The sequence below is a fragment of the Acipenser ruthenus genome, chromosome 26 (genome assembly GCF_902713425.1).
Source record: "Acipenser ruthenus chromosome 26, fAciRut3.2 maternal haplotype, whole genome shotgun sequence".
Classification (NCBI taxonomy): Eukaryota; Metazoa; Chordata; class Actinopteri; order Acipenseriformes; family Acipenseridae; genus Acipenser; species Acipenser ruthenus.
Window position 1 is genome coordinate 25119095 of NC_081214.1, and position 21098 is coordinate 25140192.

General features: G+C 41.4%; 1 protein-coding gene across 1 annotated transcript; it reads right to left on the bottom strand.

Annotated features, from left to right (window-relative positions):
• Positions 1 to 512: 512 nt before the first annotated feature.
• LOC117430187 (rho GTPase-activating protein 20-like) lies at positions 513 to 20676 on the bottom strand. Its single transcript, XM_034049988.3, has 15 exons — positions 20401 to 20676; positions 13711 to 13793; positions 12095 to 12265; positions 11105 to 11254; positions 10536 to 10577; positions 10167 to 10254; positions 9941 to 10018; positions 9129 to 9195; positions 7671 to 7853; positions 5828 to 6000; positions 5390 to 5551; positions 4812 to 4921; positions 4433 to 4622; positions 3503 to 3620; positions 513 to 2940 (listed from the first exon to the last, which is right to left on the bottom strand). The coding sequence occupies exons 1-15, from the start codon at positions 20479 to 20481 to the stop codon at positions 1214 to 1216; spliced, it is 3423 nt and encodes a 1140-aa protein (XP_033905879.3). The 5' UTR covers positions 20482 to 20676; the 3' UTR covers positions 513 to 1213.
• Between the last annotated feature and the right edge of the window lie 422 nt (positions 20677 to 21098).

Here is a 21098-nt window from a genome sequence, read left to right on the forward strand (position 1 = left end):
AGCTTTGTGAATGAGTCATGAGTGCTTTACAATATAATCTTTAACCCTTTAATAATCGCTACACTGTCCAGAAAGTACGATGTAATGAAGTGTAGACATGTCTCGTATATCTGTTTAAATCTGAGATCGATGCTCAAAACCCTCAGTATCATGCCCTGTAAACTCTCATTGAATGATGTTTTAAACACTTTGAATCCCAAACTAATTCTTCAAAACCACCACATCTGCCTCACAACTCATTTTATTTTCAAAAGAACGTTGCATCTTTCTGGTAAAACATCTCATCCAAACATTTCTTTGAAAACGTACAGCTTTACCCTCCGTAACTGGACAACCCTGCTGCACCCCTCTCTCCCCTCTCAACCACCCCTCTCAACCACCCCTCTCTCCCATCTCAACCACCCCTCTCAACCACCCCTCTCTCCCCTCTCAACCACCCCTCTCTCCCATCTCAACACCCCTCTCTCCCATCTCAACCACCCCTCTCTCCCATCTCAATCACCCCTCTCTCCCATCTCAGCCACCCCTGTCTCCCATCTCAGCCACCCCTGTCTCCCATCTCAGCCACCCCTGTCTCCCATCTCAACCACCCCTGTCTCCCAGCACGTGACTTCCTCATCACCTCACTGGTCTTCTACCCCTGGTCCCTCACTATTTCAATGCAGATGTTCGATTTGAATAGTGTTCTTTTATTGGCACATACTGATATGCTTACACCACTGGAATGGACATTTACCTTCCATTGAGCAATTTACACAACTAATTAGCAGGGCATCATCCATGTGGTTTGCCAGAGGAACTCCTTTGACCATAGAACAGATTAGCTAGTTGTCTCCTTAATGTTTCTTAAAACATGACACTCATGACATGACTCCTCTTGTTAAAACAGTTCCCTTTGGAGAAACTGCAAGTACCCTTCTTGAATAGTGTAGTACATATTAAACAGAGGCCACACTGTCCAATGAAAATGCACAAGCAAGTCAGTGTTTTCAACATGTGTTAACTAGTGAATATCAAACATGCTTATATATCAAAGGAGCTACCCTCATGGTATCTGTTCTGAAGTTCATATATCAGTGAAAGTGTTTTTGTCACAGACCTCATTTTGTTAAGTGCATGAATCGGCATGGCATATGAAACTTCAGATACATGCACAGCATCTAGCAAAAGCATGTCAACTATGAATTCACGAATGTACTTAAAATCGCCACGCTCAGATAAAAGATTCTTCACCAAACCCCATTTTTCCGAGGGTCTCTTTTGGCGTGCTCGTGTGTTTCCTGTTTTGCCATTCCAATTTGCTCCTCACCAGCTCTTTCTCCACAGCTTTGGCGTCCGTGTGGCAGTTCTTAGCGTCGCCGTGCAGAAAGTATTCCTTGACAGTGTTCCTGACTGACGCGGGCAGTATGATGCGAATGGTGTGCCGTATTGTGCTGGCTGCTTTACTGTGAGTCTTTGAAGTGGGCAGGTGTTCAATGCTAGCCGCTGCTGCCTCTGCAGGACCATTCATTTCAGTTTGGACCTGCACGTCTGGCACCTCTGAATTCTGCCTCGTTGACACTGACTGCAGTACCAGAGGAGTGTTCTGTCTGTAAAAAACAGTCTGTGGAATATAGACCTTAACAGTCTGACTTTGGTGTTCAGCACTAACTGGAGGATCGTCACCTGAGCCTGACACGTTCACTGAAATGGTGGGCTTTTCTTTCTCGCTCTGCTCAGAATGGTTATTCATTTTTACTTTGCCCGGGGCCATGTAGAATGTTATCTTAGTGCGCTTCATCTTATCTTTACCAGTTTTTGGTCTAACCATTTCTATGTGCTTCACTGATGTTTCTATTCTCTGTGGTTTGGACTCGCTGTCACAAGCCCCAAACTCTGGTTCCAATTCCATGGACTCTTGGTTCTTTCCCACGTCCGCTTGACTCGGTTCTGTCTCTCGTCCCTCGTGTTCTGAATCACCTCCATCGTCCTCAGCACTCCTGTAACTGTTAACACTCAAAGTGCTTTCACAGTAGGCCTCTTGCACCTCTTCTGGAACTCGACTGACTGCTGTATCTTCAATCTCGTTGATGCAATTATTGTTCTCCTCGTCTTTTTCGTCATACTCTTCATACCAATCCAAGTCGCATGGTTCTCGCGCCATAGATGCCGGCAAGGTCATACTCCAATCTTTGGAGAACTTGCTGGGAAACTCCGGAGAAAGGGGCTGTAGTCTGGTGGAAGTTCCAAACATGAGAGGCAGTGAGGAGACCTCAGCCGGGCTGAACAAGGAGTCCGAGCAGTAAGAGAAGGCACTGTCCAGCGAGCTCAGGGATGATGCAGAAGGAGAGGTGGTTGTGGAGGACAGGCTGGAGAAACTGGACCTGTTGGACAGGTTCATCCTGTGAGGCCCCAGGTGCCTGATCCTCGAGGCAATTTGTGGGGACCTCCACAGGCCAGGTTTGGTTCTGTTATTCACCCTGGGGCTAGCGTCTCCTTCCAAAACCGTGGGGCTGTCTAGCCGCAGCTTTTGCATGTACTGAGAGCAGTCGGTCTGCCCTCGGATCATTGCAGCATCGCAGCTAGACTGACGCGCTACAGGCTCATGCAGTCTGCTCAGCAGCTGGGAGCTCATGCACACGCTGGGCTCCGAGGAGCAGCGGTCTCTCGTCGATCTGATGCTCTGGAGAGTGGCGAGCGAGCAGACCGACCCGCTGGATCGGAAAGACACCTCGTCCAGGTTATCGCAGCTGTAAGCACTGTCTTCGTTCAGGACTTTCTTCTTATAGGCGTCCATTTCATCCAACAGCCCCCAGTCCTCCTTCTCTTCTTTGAGCACTGAATCGTTTAAGGGAAGGAAGAAGGAGTCCCTTTCCTTTCTGTTAAGTGTTTTCGGCTTCTCCTGTTCCGAAAAGGTGGAATCGAATTCATCCGATGAGTACTGCTGCTGGAAGTGCCCGTCTGCAAAACAGACAACAGGTTAGGATTAGAACCGGGCACTCCAAGTTAAATGCAACCTTGTTTGAGATCTGGAAAGGGACTATGGTTTTAATAATACATTTAAACAGACATTTGATTACCGTAATTGTATGTAAAACTACAATAAAAAGGTTAATCGTTTCAGAGCCTGTAGTCCAAAGAGCTTGTTTATGGCTCTTTGGACTACAGTCTACAGTTATGTTATTGATTGTCCTGTTGATTCGGATGTGCTTAACCATGTATTTTGGCAGAGCAATCCATACAGACTGGAAGCCAGTGAATCAGCTGATAATTAAGACATCAATAATAGAACAGTTGCAGTCATGAGGTGAGCAGCATTGTTAGACTTGGGAGATCGCCCCCTGAGGATCAAGCCTGATGTGTATTGTCAGATTCATGTCAGGAGATTTGCTTCGAGGAAAAAACTGCTAGCTGGCTTACAAGGGCAGATGTGTCTCAGTGTTCACCATTTCTGTAGATGCATCTGTTTATGTATGAACTGTATATGTGCATGCATATTCTTAGCCAACTGTCTGACACTCACCCAGTGCATCTTCTGAGCTGCTTAGCTGGTCCTTGTGATGTTTGTTAAAGAGCGATACAATGTCTTCCCCGAAGATTGCAGGAGCTTTTTCAATTAGGAGCTGAACAAGCATGGCAACCTACAAGGAGAAAACACAACCTGTTTAACAGTCACCTTTTCAAACGGAAATACAAAAACAAGTAACCCTACTGCAGACGACACAGCTTTAACCCTTTTTAAAAACAGTGGACAGTCCTTCTCTAATATGAAATGCTTATTGTACGCTGTTTCTTATATGTTTAATAGTAAATCAATGTAGCCATTTGTCTAAACTAAAGGGGAGGTGAAGGAAATAACACATCATTCTACACTGACTAACTGCAGACATTTTGCTATAACAAAACTAAAATATGGTTTGCTTTTCATAACGAGCAAACCTTGCCAAAAAAACTTTTTTCCCTGGTTTGGTGGCATGAGAACAGAACCTTTAAGAACCCTGAAGCCAAAAGCAAATACTGAATGGTATTTATAATCTTATGTTATTCTTAAAGGTGCACTCTCACTGTTGAAAAGTATGTGACACAAAGTCAAATGCTCTTACTGATGCTTAACTTGCTATAAGCCTCTTTTATAAACCAGGATTGAAGAGCGCTTATAATTCAAAAGAGGGGCGCTCTTTAAAAAGCAGAGAATAAAATGAAACCTGTGTTGCTGCTGTTTTTTCTGTAGCTATCAACCTAAGCAGATTACTTCCTAATGGACCCTTATAAAAGTCAACCACAGTATATCTGCATATGCTTTTCACTTGGTTACACTATGCATTTCCCATAGCTTACCCTGGTTTGCCATGTTTATTGATATGATTTACCATCCCTTGCTATTCTTTACAATGCTGTCCTATGCTTTCACTGTGCTTCATTACTAAGGGGAGATGCTGTAGTGCAGCCTGACCTTCCTTGTGGATCTGCTCTCTTCCTCTGGCCCCGTGGAGACAGGAAGCCACAGCATGTTGGGAGCGATGCACAGGGCCAGGTTGAAGGCTGTCATCTGGTTCTCCTCAGACCTCCTCTCGATGTGGTGCAGGAGAGCGAACAGGTAGCGAAGCAGCGTGACGTTAGCTTCAGGGAGACGCTCCACAAGCCTGTCCAGAATAATAAAAAAAATCACACTCTCAATCACTGCATTCAGCTGCGACAGGGGAAAAGGAAACTTGTGTTTTATGTTGTTTAGCTTGGGAATTCTTTTAAGGCTAGACCGCAAAGCTATGTGGGGTGAAGCAGAGAAATGTGCAGGTCAGTTAATTATCCAACCAAACAAGCATCGTACAAACCTTTTTATGGCCTCTAGTTTCTCTTCAGAGTTATTTCTCTCCATTGCTTCCATCCACTTGTGATACAGCGCTGCTGAGAGAATACTGCCAGGAATGTTGCGCAGAAAGTCCTGTAATAAGACATGTTTGAAGATGCCATGCTGTATATCTTTACTGAAGATAGGTAGCAATCAGTTAACAGTACCTTGTGTATAGAAACTTCTCAATCAATTGTAATTGTCACACTGTCTAAAAACTTCACTTTTCTGTTTTATGTCAGACTAATAGGTATGACATTTCACATCTGAACACTGAAATAATCTTATTTACACCTGCTATTTTAACCCAAAAGTGCTCAAAACACAGAATGTAGAGGGGCAACCAGTTCTGTAATCTGTGTGGCTGAGGGCAAACAGCAATGAATATTAAAAGTAAGTATAAAAAGACAGTAGCATTTGTTTATGAATCTAAAATATATATCCCGTTCAATTCCTCCTTTAATTCCATCTCATGCCGCCACATCTGCTTTAGATTTGGCTGAACTAGCAGCAGGGGCTCAGTGACTGAAAGGGGAAAGTGAGGTCATGAAGATGTCTTACTGTGATGACGGCCGCGGCCACAAACACTGACTCTCCCTCCACCTGCACAGCATCGCCCGAGTTCAGACGCTCCTTCAGCTCCTTGCAGGTTTTAGCGTTGGCGGAGCGCCTGAAGATGCCCATGGTGGACGGGCCCTCATGGTACAGGAGGCAGAGCATGTCCTAAAAGAGAGGAAGAGGAAGGATTGAAGTTTGACAGGCTTTGATTTAAATAGTTCTGCCTCTGTGTGCTGCTTGACGTACCTCGACTCACCAAACTGCAGTTCTTTACCTTCCATTTAAGCCACTTAGTGACAAGACAGATACACCAGGATGAGTCCTGATTGCCTCAATTGTTAGCTGCAAATCTAGATTAACCATATCTCTTCATGTCTTTTCGGTCAGTATATGGCACAGTGATCGCTGGTCAGTGTTTGTGATCTCCCAGCTCCTGCTCACCATGATGGGCTTGGGCAGTTTTCCACTGGGGCAGATGGAGGGCAGGGAGTGGCCGAACAGCTTGCGGGGTGAGGTGGGAGATCCCAGTTGACTGCCTGATGGGCTGCTGCTCCCCCTGCGCAAGGCCCAGTCTATCAGAGACTTCTTCCTCTTGATGTGTTTCTGGAAGGAATCTTAAAGAGACGCACAGTCAAATACAGACTGCCACACCGGTCACATGGTACAGAGTTTAAATACGAGCATCGCTCAGTTCTTCAGTGGCTTGGTGAACTTTACTGCGGTGACCGTATCTCCAAACAGACTGTTTTGTGGCGTACAACACAAATATGCTTTTCATAACTAGAGTGCTAAATTTAGAATTACTAAAAGAAACGTAACAAATTTGATGACAAAAGTCTTTTAGTATTTCTAAACGCAGTCTACGTTTCATAACTGAATATCAAGACTGCTCTCTCATCATCCTCTAGTCTTTCTAACTTACATTACATATGACAATATAAAAACTTCAATTAAAAGGCCCAAACATTTTGTTACTATGTAGTAGGACATAGGGAAAGACTCATGAATACATTTTTCTTTTCATTTACGTTTTTTAGCTGCCCATTTAGCGCTGAAAAAAATGACACATAATTAGAGGAACTGCACTGGTTCTCTGTTCGATTTCCTGTCAGCGATAGCGTGACAGGAAGTTATTTGCTATCTGCTCTACAAACTCACTTCTTCCTCTAGGAGATAGAGATAACATTTTTCTTGTTGTATTTTCTTTTTATCTCTAAAGTATTTCGAGAATGCAGTTTTGCAAATATTAAACAAATACATGAAGGAATAAATAAATACACAGTTGTGTGGAAAGTACTCTTGAATGGAGACTCAAGGCCTGAGCCACTTACAATAGACGCAGACAGGGGTTTGGCTCAACAATCTGAAACAGGGATCAAACTCTTGTCTCCCATATGGCCAGTTTTGTTTAGTTTAATTACTGGCGATTGCTCTAGTACTTAGCCCAAGCCAGGCCCTTGCATTCAACAAAATGCAATGACTTCCTACAAGGGTAAACTATAAGAAACAGTCAAGTAGACAAAAGCTTGAAGACATCAGGGTTTGTGACAGGAGTATTTAAAGTTATGAGTGCATTGCTAAGATAAGTTTTTTAGAGTATCCAAATGAATAGGGGTTATTTTCAAAGCCATTTATTCTAAAAGAGTAAATCATTTATTTTTCAAAAGGAGATCATTTATACTTGATACAGCCCCAATGTCCTTACTTTTGAAAACAAGAATTACTTTGAAAGAAGTCGGCGTGATTTGATTTACGCTTCCCGTTGAATTTGGTGAAGCTCTTTCTCGTCGGTTGTATGACTGAGACGTGATTTTCTTGTCACATGTGCAGTATGTTAGAAAGCACATGCATTGGCTATGTAGTTTACGCTCTCAGGATTCTGTTCATTTTGCTGTTCCAAGGGTTCAAAACACATACGGGAGAATTATCTTTTGCTTATCAACTCCCACTGATGTGGAACTGTTTCCATCATAGTATAAAGATGGTATAACCTTTCTCTCTCTGGTTTTAAAGATCGTATTTGGGGATTGCTTAGAACCCCCTGCCATTGCTTCTCCTACAGTCCACATTAATAAATTGACATTGTCGTATTTACTCTGTCTTTTGATCTCTGTACGCCGCTGATATGCTTTTCTTGCGTTGTTTGTACTTTATGATTTTTTAAATAGTTTTACAGGACCCCCTTGTAAATGAGGCCTTAGTCTCAGTGGGTAAATCTCCTGGTTGAATAAATAACTTTTTGGGGCTCTACGAGCTGTGGCCCCTCACTCACAGAAGCGCGTACCTGTCCTCACATGGCTGCGTGCCACGGGCCGGGGCTTCAGGATAAACTGGCACTGGCGCTCCCAGGGGAGCTGCTCTAGGAGAAGGGCCCCGTCGGGGGCCAGGATGTTGTTGTTGGCCCTGCTGGGCTGGTCTGCAGAGTCCCTCAGGCAGTTCATGATAATACTGAAGGGGAGCTCGTGTCCTGTTGAAGAGGAGGCCAACCGATTATACAAAAAACACTGCACAGGAGCCACTGCAAGAAACAATGCTCTTTTATAATGCACTATATGGCATTTTGTCACAAAAAGTATAATGAACCCATATTATTTTTATAGGCCACTTCTACAGATAGAGCTGAAACTCAAAAGACAACACATTTCAATAGAGAAATAGCAGCACGAAAGATGATAAACTATGGAATTATAAAACACTTAAGACCCTGCACAGAGAGCCTTGCCAGACATTAAGCGCTGTTTGGGTGTTCTCATTAACACTGCTGCGTGTGTGGGTGTTCTCATTAATACTGCCTGTCAGGTCTTACTGCTTAACTGGGTACTCCATGAGCACCAGGGGGCAGTCTGACTTATTCAGATCTCTTCTGGGCTGGAAACATGCCAGTCAAGTAAAAGGGAGGAGAACTGAAACAAGACAAAGTTACTTTCCATTCCACTGGAACACAGGAGTGAGACGTGAAGGAATGTTCTGTTGCTGACACATCAGCAGACCTGCGAGCCTTATAAACCTGATTAAAAACCTATGAAGAAACAGCACGTACTGTAGACACTGTGCTACCGAGCATCAGGAAACAGCAGTCATTTCTGTGTGTGTGTGTGGGGGGGGGGGGGGGGGGGTCTCTTTGTTGCAGACACTGTAAACATTGAAAGATATATCAAAAATAAAAATGTTCATATGTGTTCAAAGCTGCTGTAACTACAAGGAGCAGTATGTGCTGAACCTTAGCTGCTATGGACGTCTATTTTTCTTTTTTCTGTGGAAACATTTACAAAGCAGCGACTGTGCTCAGAATAGACCTCTTTTTAGCAGCTATGGTGCCAGTTAGGCTAAAACAACAGGAAGCTCACACAATGAGTCAGTGGCTGAGATGGGATTTGAACCGGGGACCTCATGGTTACAAGCCCTTTTCTTTAACCACTGGACCACATGCCATGCATGACAGTGTAGGCAGCACTAAAAGCATAAAAAATAGGCTGCAAAGAGCTCCATGACAGAGCAGGGCTAAACAAGGTAGCTTTATATAGATCAATACATGTGTTCATTTATTTCTGTATTTAATTCAAATTTTCAGACCAGGATAGCCCCTTTGAGACTCAAGAACCCGTTTCAAAGAGGGTCCAGCAGCAGTTACATACACATCCGACACACAGCAGAGTCATTTCCTAATCCATGCCAAATGCAACAGCACAGTTAACAAAGCCAGGCCCTTATACAGGACTGCATGGCTGGGGATGGCTCTTACCGATAAGGGGGTAGGGGGTTTCCTCCTTGCCTGACATTACCCAGAGGTGGTAGTCACTGGGCTGGCCCTGTGGGTGAGAGAGAGGAGCACAGAGTCAGAGAAGAGGATGAACACGCCAGGCAGTGGAGAGAAGGGAAACTCCAGCCCACTGTTAACTGGGGTCCCCGTCAGGGAGAAGGAAATTCCTTTAGGATAACAGAAGGCATGGTCATCCTGCAGCCTGCAATCATACAGACTCGTGCACTCCCAGAGTGCGCTAGCAGCTATTTCCATGAGAAATTATAAAGAAATGCCACTCACTAGCATGTGTATGTGGTGAGTCAGAGGAAAAATGCAATATTGCCTTTTCCTAGTCTAAATAAACCCTAACAGCACTTTACATGTCTACAAAATATGTTTGAAAAATACTAATGGTTTTTATGCATTCTTAATCCTGTGTCTTATGGTACTGTATTACTCTTTTGTTGTTGTTATTGTTGCTGGTTTTTTTTTTTTTGTTCTCCTATCTCTTCTTTAATACAGTACTTCTGCCTATGAGCCACCTGGTTAAATATACATTTTTCTACAAGTTTGACTCATACTGTATGTTCTGGGCATATCATGCAGTTGATGACTACTTTTCAAAAATAAACAGGGGAATTTGAAGGTTATATCAATTAAACACTAAATATTCCATCATGACTTTCCACTTCCTTGCTTGATTTTTAAGTACCAAACTCAAACAGCACCTGCATATTAATGGCATGAATCACCTCCATTATGCTCCCCTGTCTGATGTACAGAATCAATATGGTGACTTGTTAAATACTCACTGGACTTCCAAGCTGCTGAGTGCTGAGTTTGATTACTTTCTCTGCAGTGTCTGTCGAGCCCACATTCAGAGTCATTGTCTAGAAGAAAAAAAAAGATTCCATTGAAAAAGTAAAGCTTAAAAGCAAACTAAATAATGTCTTCAAAAGGTTATTTAAAATGACCCACAATTATCATTTTACATTTTACACTAATATCTGTTACTTGTATCCGAATATAGGCACTTACTGAAGAAGTGTGGTTCCCCACATCCAGCAGCATGATTTTAAGAGCTATTTCCTTTTGGTATTCCTCCTGTTTCATTTCGTTGATTTGCCTGCATACAAGAAACATTCTTGAGACTTTTTGAAAAGCTATTTAAGACTTTTATCCAACACACCTTTAACTACTTAAGAGAAGTATGAGAACTTCACAGTCAGGTGAAGGAACTAAGTTTGTTGAATATAAAAGGCACCTGATGTTAATGACTCATACTGAGCTATTGACAATCTATTACCGTATATTACAGTAATGTGTTTGGAAATTCACAGAGATGAACATGGTTGCACCGAGCTGAAAGCGGATGCTGTAAAGCACAGACAGTGGAACAGGCCTTACCATTGCAGAGCTGAGAGCCACTTCCCCTTGGCTTCGGAGGAGCTGAAAGAAAATAGGATATAGTTTTTACACACTAAGGACTTGCTCATACTCTTGTCCTAACACTATCCCATTTCAAAGCAATCTGGGACCCGAGTAGCCAACATGGATGAAGTATCATGAGCTAATCAAACTGGAACTTGAAAATGTTTTTTTTTTTCCATCTGGAGAGAAAACGTGCATCAGTAAACACTTTCTAAAAGAGGCCCCGTATCCTAGTCTATTATATTTGCTGTCTTTTACCATCTTCACACTCACACATGGCATGATGCAGCCACATGCCGTTTGCTTGACTTAGGGTTAGGCACAGTGTTCACATTTGCTGGTTCAATATGGGACCCCTCCACTTGTTCTAGGACAGAGCTCTTAAAAGTAGTGGATTTAGATGGTAACAAAAGGAATATAAAAAAATATATATATTTTAAAAATCTGTTTCGGTCGAAATGTTTGCGTGACCTAATTGATAAATATCCCTGCAGTTTCATCTCCAAGTTTGTGATTGTGTGTTCGACGTAATGGATCTGCAATACCTCAAGGTTACCACGTAGTTGGTGGTTGGCCAGCCAATAACGAAAGAGGTCTCTGGATTCATCTTCCTCTCGGACACCACATCGATGCAGGATGCGATCCACAGCTCACACACGCGCACCTGCTCCTTCAGCTTCAGGCTGGATGAGGACCTGTGAGAGAGCGAAAAAGGATTGCCAATAAAACTTTAGTTTGCACAGCACAGTATGTGGTTACACTTTCCCTGAAGCGTCTTTTAATTTCACTTATTTGCAGTATAATTAACAGTGTAGGAAGTTGCTGACATGATTGATTTGTAATTTCACAGGAATTAACCTTTCGGTTGTGTATTTACAATGTGACAGCATATGTAGCAATATAATTGCAGTGTAATTGCAATGTATTTAGAGGTACTTAATGTAAATAGCACTAATAACAATGGTAGCCCTGTCAGGATTGTAAGTCCTTGTTACAAAGGATACTGACATCCCAAAGCTGACTGCAAATTAACTTTCTGATTAATTGCAACCTTGCAAAACACTGCAGGGAAAATATATGCACTGGCAGCTATATCTTAAAACAAAAGGTAGGTACCAGCTCCTTAATAAGGAAGCCCAGACAGATAACACTCTCAAAGGCTGCCAAATCCTCCCTTGCTGTAACATTAGATACATGTGCTCATTATATGAAAGGTGTTAGTCACAAAGTTAAATCTAGGTTGCTGAGTTCCAGAAGGAAAACTGAGCCAGCACAGTGTCAATGAGTACTGTGTCAGGAGAAATAAAAAAGAAAGTGCTTTATGACAAACAAAAAGATGAAAGATTTCTAGAACCCCCCCTCCTGATTTTGTATCTTTCCTTAAATGGAACGTGTTTCATCCAAATCCCTCCATGATGTTCCATTCACCCCTTGACTCTTCTGTGAACCCTGCACAATACAGATTTTTCAGGCAGATTGTTTCAGATGGGGTTATCATCAGTGACGATGTGGGCAGAGTGCTGTCCAGTGCTTACTTTGACTTGGCGATAATGAGGGTGTCACTGTAGAGGAAGAGGTGTCTCTCCTGTGTCTGCAGCCCTGTGGTGAGCTGTACCCGCTCCTCCATGATGAACGCTGAGTTCTGGGCACTGAAGGCCTGGATCAGAGACCCGTTGATGGTGGAGCCTGGGGAGAGAGGCCCATCCCTGGAGGAATGCAAAGACAGCAATGATGTCATCACCTGAAGGCTTAGTGCAAATTGAGGGTCTGTGAAACCAGCCAACAATGTAGCAAATATAGGACCCTAGTCACAAAACAGTCTGATGTTAATTTAGCTGTTCCAGATTGCTGTTAGTTTCTTTAAAATAGTTTACTGTATCACATTAAATCGGTCACCAGTAATTCAAAGGAGTCTTGTATGCTTCAAACAGAATAATTAGTCTATCCATAAATTACACTGGATAGAAAAAAAGTCTCTACTATTAATTTCCAGTGCCATATATCATGGTCATCTTACCTCAGCACATGCCAAGGATGTGCGTTCTAACACAGACTGTTCATATTTCCCAGAGCTTTGTAAACCATGCTATATTAAGAGAGGAATTCTTGGTCCTGATAACGTTACAAATGATGGTGAAACTGACAAGGTGCCGGACTAGACGTCCTACTCTGTCACAAGCTCAGAGAGCTGGAACCGAGCATTATTTAAATATACAGCCTTTCAGATCCATCACAAAACAGGATACAGACAACTAGAAAAGTAGTGTATGTACTAGGCTATAGATCCATTCATTTAAAGATAATGAGGGGGACACTCCTCTCTTTCAGGATAATGGGCAGATAGAGCAAAGGGATGCCAATCTATTGTCAGCAGCTTGAGCCCTTCCAAATATGAATTCAGACCCCACAGCTTTCAATGTGTATCCCTCAGTGCTCGGCGGCCGGAGGTTTCAGGCCTCATGCCAGCACTTGTAAAACTGATTGATTCCCATCGTAGCTTTGTGCGTCAGCATGAAGGCAAAGCCATCACACTGAGATCTCCAGTCTGCTCCGCTGCGCTGAACAACTTCCATACTTTTGTAAACAAAAAGAGGCAGAAAAAAAAAAAAAAAAAGAATTCCAGCAGTTTACTTACAGACAAACTCAAGATGGCACAACAGTTAGAATTCCAGGACTATATTTCAAAAGCCACTGTTTAGATTTTTTTTTAATTTATTTTTTGTTTGTTATTTGGTTGCAGCTTCCACGAACAACTCTGCTCCCAAATAAAGTCAGGAATTCTGTAGAGAAAGCAACATTAGAGCTCCTGAAGCCAAGCTGTAGGAAAGACCACAGTGACGCTGAGTCTGAGTGGGAGCTGGAATCTGGAGGTTAATGTGTTTTACAGCACCAGGGAATGTGTATATAACCTGCTATCAAAGAACGTAGCCTTCAGAAGTGAAAACGAGCACTTCTTCTCAGTGCAGCACCTGTTAGCATTGTGTCTGTACTAACCAGCAGCCTGTCTTTCTATCTGCCTGTTGTACAAAGTGCTGTGCATTAGCATACGATTGTGTGTTTTGCCATGCTTCCAATTGACTCAGACTTTCCACCGCAGTACACTTAGAGCCAGTTTGCACTCCAGTGACAGCAGTCTACTGTGTGGTCTCACCTGCTTTGTGTTCTGGATCTGCTGAGGGCTTTACTGATGGCTGAGGGTGCAGACCGCCTCCGCTGCATTGTCGTTTTCATCTTCTGAAAGAGAATGGAAAGAATACAGTCAACAGCTTTGTGCAGGCACACTGTACTGTACCGTGGCTGTCAAATGCCTTGTCATTTTTTACTATATAACTACAAGAATTCTTACAAGACTTCATGAAATATGTTGGTTTGGGGGCAGCTGTAATAGGCAAATGGTGTGCGTTGGCTAGTGATAAATTCAGTGCAACACACAATACATTTCTATAGCACCAGAACCGGTGAGCTTATTAAAACACTTTACTGAGGCAGTGAGTATACAAAAAAAACAACCTTATGCACTCACCATCACCTGAGCGGTGGGGTTCTAATATAGCATCACAGATTTTAAAAGGGGCAGAGACTTTCTGACATCACTTCATAGACTTTTTGCCAGGGATCTGTTTTGTATAGAATGGACGTGTTTAACCCTGGGTTTGTGGGGCATGAAACGATGGTGGATGTTTCACACTTTTCTCTTAGTTATGGGTGCTATAATGATGCTTTATCATTTCTACCTGCATGCTCACAGGGAAGAGAAGGAAACATTTTCTTAACAGATCTTTCCTTACGAGTCTTGAAAGGCAGGAATGATACGTCATTTTGAAACCTGATATATGAAAAACACAACAGATCCTCTCCATCCTGAAAGGAATCAAACTGCACTGTAGATGCTACTTATAACAATTTCGTGCTGTGGAGATCTCAAAGGAGTCAAAACCATACTGCTTCTCAAAGAAAGCTTTAATTTTACACCAGTGGATACTAGTGGGTACCGAAGGGAAACACCTTTGTCTGTTTAATTCAGGTCACATTTTTGGTTTAAATTTCCATTTGCATTTTAGGAAGTACATAGCACTGTTCCCAAAGGTGCCTGCTTATGCTATTTTTGTTCATTGAATTTCAACAAGCATTTTAATAGAAAACATATCAGTACCTACAGTTTTCAAGCAAGTACATTATCGGCTTCTTTCTGCTATTATACAGAACTTCCTTCATGCTTTAAGTAGCATACTGCAAGGTACTTCTAAAGCTATTACATGACAAGTCCTTTAGTCTTCCCCGTGTCATATAATTCAAGGGATCATAAAGACTCTCGAATCATCTTTTTCTGATTTACTAATAATAAGGTGAAAGACTAGAGTAGTTTTAGAGCTATAGGTTATTACAGTTTTATATTGGAATTCACGATTGAGTGCTAAAATGTAATGATGATAGTACCAGTAAAGTATTAATACATCATTTTAGATGTTTGACACTTTGGTGTTGAGACTGAATTTTTAACAGCTGCAGATTACTGCATCAGATTTTTCTATCAAATTGTAAGAGAAAAAAATATGACCTTTGATATGACTCCTTATACAGCTGGCCCCAGTTAGCGCCAGACAATGCATTGAACAGAGTAGGATGTCTTAGCAGGGTTGGTATTGTGTACAATGCAGTGCCGTCAAGACTATAATCTTCATTTTCTCATTGTGTTATGTTTTTCCTATATGTTTTTTTTACTTCTGTTATATTTTTGGAAGAAGCTGGATGTTTGTGAGGGGAAAAAAATCCTGGCTCTGAAACACCTGTTTCCTGTATATATATATATATATATATATATATATATATATATATATATATATATATATATATATATTATATACACACACACACACAGAGTATATGCAGATACCTGCTTTTGCACATACAGGCTTTAATTCATTAATGGATAATAATGTACAAGTCTAAGATTCTTGCGTTTAGGAGTGAACTTCTCTTACTGTTGTTTCACATACATATCGCACTTGGCACGGGACAGGCATTCAGTATCCAAACCTTTCAGCCTGGTCTGGTCTTTATTACTATTAAACATTAATTGTTATGTGCCCTTTACAGTGACAACTTGTTATACATTTCTCACTGTGCTAAACAAATATCTATAACTAAATAATCCACGTGCTTTGTGCCTACAGAAGATTAATATGGACAGCAAAGCTGATAACCTCTGCTGCTATAGCAACCACAGTGTTACAATTACAAACACATCATTCTAATTATATTTAATCTGTACGAATCTGCATTTCCCTTCAGGACACAAGGAGTGGAATGAAATCAAAGTTAACGGTGCTGCCATACCTATATATTGTCAAGGTTATAGCAGTACTGTCATTGTGACCTAATCCAGGCCATTTGTTCTGTCTGAATATGACCAGAGATGCGTATTCCTATGACTTGTAAAATTTGACATGATCAAATACGCCACTAATAATAATCTAGTCTGGGTATGCAATTACAAGAAGCACTCCTGCTTCATGAGAGATAGGCCTGGAATGAGAAGGCTTACAGTGAACAAATTAATAAAACATGAACTCAGAGTTTACTCTGTCAGGAGCTTCCATTGTGAGAAAGGGCTACAAAAGCCATTTATCGCAATAGAAGTGCAGTGGAACCTATCACCACCACATTTCATTGTTCTCCATTTTCAGTTCGCTAAGAGGTTACATTTCAGCAAGCAATCTATCAGAACTTCCTCGTCCTTTTAATATTTTTAAATAACAAAAATAAAAGCAATGCTTTTCAAGAAACCCTCAGATTTCACACCATTTCAACACTCTTTCCCAAGCCCCAGCATCTACAAGTCTGAACACATTTGCAGCCTTTTATACACAGCTGCATTATTTAAACCAAATTGAATGATTAATTAATTGATTGGACCACCAATCATGGCCCCCAGTTTTCTCCATTCCATCCACATTCTCACATGGAACTGGGATTTAAATCAAGGCTCAAGATTAACCCTTTCCAGGGGTCAGTTAAAAACACATTTAACAACAACAACAACTAATGCCATTCAACACGTATACATAGGAGGCTGTGTGGTCCAGTGGTTAAAGAAATGGGCTTGTAACCAGGAGGTCCCCGGTTCAAATCCCACCTCAGCCACTGACTCATTGTGTGGCCCTGAGCAAGTCACTTAACCTCCTTGTGCTCCGTCTTTCGGGTGAGACGTAATTGTAAGTGACTCTGCAGCTGATGCATAGTTCACACACCCTAGTCTCTGTAAGTCACCTTGGTTAAAGGCGTCTGCTAAATAAACAAATAAATACAAGAAATAAACAACTAATGCCATTCAACAGGTATACAAGAAATGAAGTTAACACAAAGTTAAATATGAACATGACAATAATATTAAATAAAGAGGCTGAAATAAATAAAATAAAAACACTGTTTACATGTGAGGGGTTTTCACCCTGTCCCACAGAACAGGAAAAAATACTGTATCTACTGTATCTGAACCATTTCCAGTGAACAAGACTGAAGCCAAACCTACCAATAGCAGTCTTGTTTAAAATATTGATTCAAACGTGTTAATTCAAAATGAGGGATACGCATTGGAATGTGGCTGTCCTTTATAACCCTCTCACTGCTAGGAGCAAGTTATCCTCAATTTATAGTATTTCTCTGATGTTAGCCGAAGGTATATTTGAGTTTCTTTTTCCCCGTCAGCACCTAGTAAAATAATTGTTTAGCATTACAGAGGTGTGGTACCTTCCCGCAGTTACTGTTGCTGTACACATTCATTTATTTATGTATGTATTTATTGTAGTGTAAAATATGTAAAAACTAGTTATTTGCGCTTGCTCTTTATAGAGCACTGTGTCCCCAATCCAGTTTTACAGCACTGATGAACTGCCTAGGTAACCGTACAATTTAACAAATTTAGATTTGAATTAAAACATTTTGCTGCTTTAACGGTGGAATAAATCCCACTCAGTTTCTACATTCTTATCTAAAGTTTGTATTTGGATTAAGCACAGAGAGGGAGAGAGAGAGAGAGAGGTGGCCCCCAGCTTTCTCCTTCCAAGTTAAGAAATGCTTTAGTCAGTTCTTACGAGTTTAAGACAATAATTTTTTGTCAGTTTGACAGTTTATTTTATGTCTTCACTTGATCCAGAATTACCATCAAATCCATGCTTTAAAAAAAAAAAATAGATATATAACAAAGACATAATGTCATTATGGTAGCAGCTTTTCAACCTGGCAGTAGAAGAGGTTAGAAATGCGATTAAAGTCAGCTTGATCTGGGAAGAAGGAAGCCACAGGACCCTATTTCTTCAACCTGAAAAAACACCCAGATAACCTTTGTGTCAACATGAAATGTCACCACGAAACTAGGGCCATGCGTATTTGTTTAAGAAATGTCAGTCTGTGCATACTTTCATTAAATTGTGCCCTGTGGTGCATTGGCTGCTTCCTGCACGTGGAATGAACAGTCCATGTATTTCCAAATTAGGAGACAAGATTATAGGCTGTGTTTATAGTGGTGCAAGGGGAGAAGGGATTAAGGCTGGCTCTCTATATGCTATCTCAGTGTACATTAGTACACTTTAGGAATGCATCCAAGGAAATGCAGTTGGCCATCTGAGAAATTCACACATCAGGTTACATTTTAACAAAGAGCCTCGAAAAATGTGGGATTTGGAATTGAATTCACGCCCACTCCTTATGCTTGTGTCAGTAGTGGTGTGTGTGTGTGTGTGTGTGTGTGTGTGTGTGTGTGTGCGTGTGTGCGTGCGTGCGTGCGTGCGTGCGTGCGTGTGTGTGTGTGTGTGTGTGTGTGTGAGTGTGTGTGTGTGTTTGTTCTACATAATTTTCTATTGTTGTTTCTGCTTAAATAATTTTTTTACCAGGCATTTGTTTTTTTAACTAATGTCCCTCTTCAACCACGAGTTCTGCTTCTGAAAAGACTCCTAAAAGTGAGGTGGTTATAGAAATGACCACAAGGGGCGCTTAGCTGAATTCTTTATTCCCTCTGAAAGTCTGGTTTTGTATAAAGATTTCCCGTAGAAGGGGCAACAATTTCAGCTGCACATCTCTAGTGGTCATTTTTATTATATCTTCCACCTTCTAATTCCGGAACTAGGTTCCAGGTTCTAGATTCCTGATCAGTTGGAGGCGATCCAATCTGTCCTTTTCTATGTACTCATAATATAAACTGACCATGTCTCTTTTACTCTTCTTGTGATCCCTTTGGGTGGGCAAGTCAGTTTTTTGAGGTCATCCAAACTTTCCCCAAAGGAAAGTGCATAGTAGCTCATTATAAATCATATGAACATAAACCAATTACAGGACAAATTATACTGTCACCCTTCCATGCACTTGAAGGCACTTACGGAAAGATAATATTGACTCTATTGGAATGTGTGTGAATAGGGTGAGTTAAACGGATAGCGTTGATTGAGTGCATGAGTATAGAAGGTCAGGAAGACTCCACATCCACTGTCCACTATCATCTCCAACATCGCTCTTTAATTCCCAAACCTTTATTTGAGCTCAAACTAGTCATATAAGACAATGCAATCACTGCCGGTCTTAGCCAACAGATTCCTCCAGACTTGGAAATGACTTGCTGTTAACACTGCAGGAGATACTAACTTACTCACAGTAAAGCTGTCTTTGGAGAGCAGTGGGACAGAGTACTGGAAACTGAAGCGTTTCTCTCTCATGATCTCGCTCTCACTTTCCAAGCAGAAGTTGTTTTGCAATACCAGCCTGTTTCAAATTCTGCACTGTGCTACCCTTATACAATGTTAAGTACACAGTTGTTTTGCAGTTTGCAATTCTGTCCGTATGCTTATCATTTACCACAGTTTTCTGTACAAGCTTTACCATGCTTCCACCATGTTATTCAGCAGTGAATTTTTATAATGATTGCAAAAGGAATTTAATTGAAATACTGATTATGACAGCACTACTTTTGCAAAATGCAATATACAAGCATGAAACCTTATGTACCTTAAAACACTGAGACAACAGTCCTTTGCCATTTACTAATAGAACTCCCAACACTGCAGACTAGGAAAGATAATGCCACTTAGAAATGCAAACAGCTATTGCAGTCTAATAAAGATAATGCCACAAAACAGCAGATCAGTAAACTACTCCTCCATATGTCCATATTTATGTTGTGTTTGTCCCCATTTCTTGTACAAGACACTGAAGTTATTTAGTTATTTATCCTTGGGTTATCATTCTGTACATTTGCTTAGTGCTGAAAGGGTAAAACAAGCAATACAATAACCCATGGTGCCCAATTTGACTTTTTAATGATTAAGTTCAGGTGAATAAATGAAAGAAGAATCCGCGATTGTGAAAGGGAATGGTTCAGATAACAGAAAGACGAGTAAAGAGAAAGACAGATGAAGGAGTGATCATACCTTCTAGTTCAGTGCAGGAGCTGTGCACTTGCTCAGGCGACATGTCTTAATTTATTCTAACAGCTCCGCTTTTTATAAACAGACGTGGCATATTTAACTAACAGTGCTTAGCACAAAATGAGCTGCACTGTTTGTGTGAAGAGTGCAAAATATTGCAATTCTGTAAACAGTTGTTCATTAAGTTGAAGTTTAGCCCGTCTTCAAAGGGGAACGATGACTTTGCAATGGCAGTGATAAAAGGCTGACTGACAGACTCAATTAGCAGACATCTGAAAGCTGTACAGGAGCTGGAAAGCTACTAAAATACTGACATTCCTCCTTTACACATTGGAGCCCTGCACTCCCCATGCATGGTATCAATAACCTGGCTTGCAAGCAGCACTAATCCAGGCGTCTGTTTCTCATTGCTCCCAAGCACTTGCCTTCTCTCGCTCTTGTATCCTCGACCTCACTGCATCGCTGTCTCCTTTCAGATGGCTGCAATTATTCTGCTGAGGTGTCATTCTTAAGCCAGGGAAAGCAAAAGTCCAAGTTTCATGAACATTATTTCCAAGGTCCTGATGTCCGAATACTTAAAAAACAAAAGTTTAGGGTCTAAAAAAAAAAAATTGAGAAGAAAGAATGAAAATGAGGCAGTCCCCCCTGGCTGTCCTGGAGTGAGAGTGGCTCAGAGAGCTTCTAGTTTGCTCACTGCTCTGTGAGTGTTCAGAGCGGGACCGGACTGAGAGCCGATTCCTCCTCATTGACTAAATAAGGACATCCCTCCAGAGTCATACTCTCCTCTCTGCCCACTGGAGTCCCTCTCTGCACAGCTGCACTGGAACAAGACTGGAGCTATTTTCCAGCTCTAGAGTATCTCCTTACACTACTTTAGAATATGTACTGTAGTAGAGCCTGATGTCTGAAAAGTCTTTGTATCAGGTCATTTATATCTGATGGAAATGACCACTCTTAATTATTCTTATTTAACTCTATATTAATATACAAAATATAGTACAACATGCTGTGTAAGATGGAAGCTGATTTTCACTCACCCAAGGTCAGAGCGGCCAGTAGGCGTACTCATATACTCACAGAGTGAATCTCAATATCATACAGGACCCTATATGATATTATAAAT

Coding starts and splice junctions, on each gene's coding strand:
- LOC117430187 (XM_034049988.3), bottom strand. CDS start 20,481: ATGACACCTCAGCAGAATAATTGCAGCCATCTGAAAGGAGACAGCGAT. Junction 10,578..11,104: donor AACTACGTGGTAACCTTGAG/GTATTGCAGATC, acceptor ATTTTCTTTCAG/CTCCTCCGAAGCCAAGGGGA. Junction 6,001..7,670: donor ACGCAGCCATGTGAGGACAG/GTACGCGCTTCT, acceptor CGTCTCTTTAAG/ATTCCTTCCAGAAACACATC.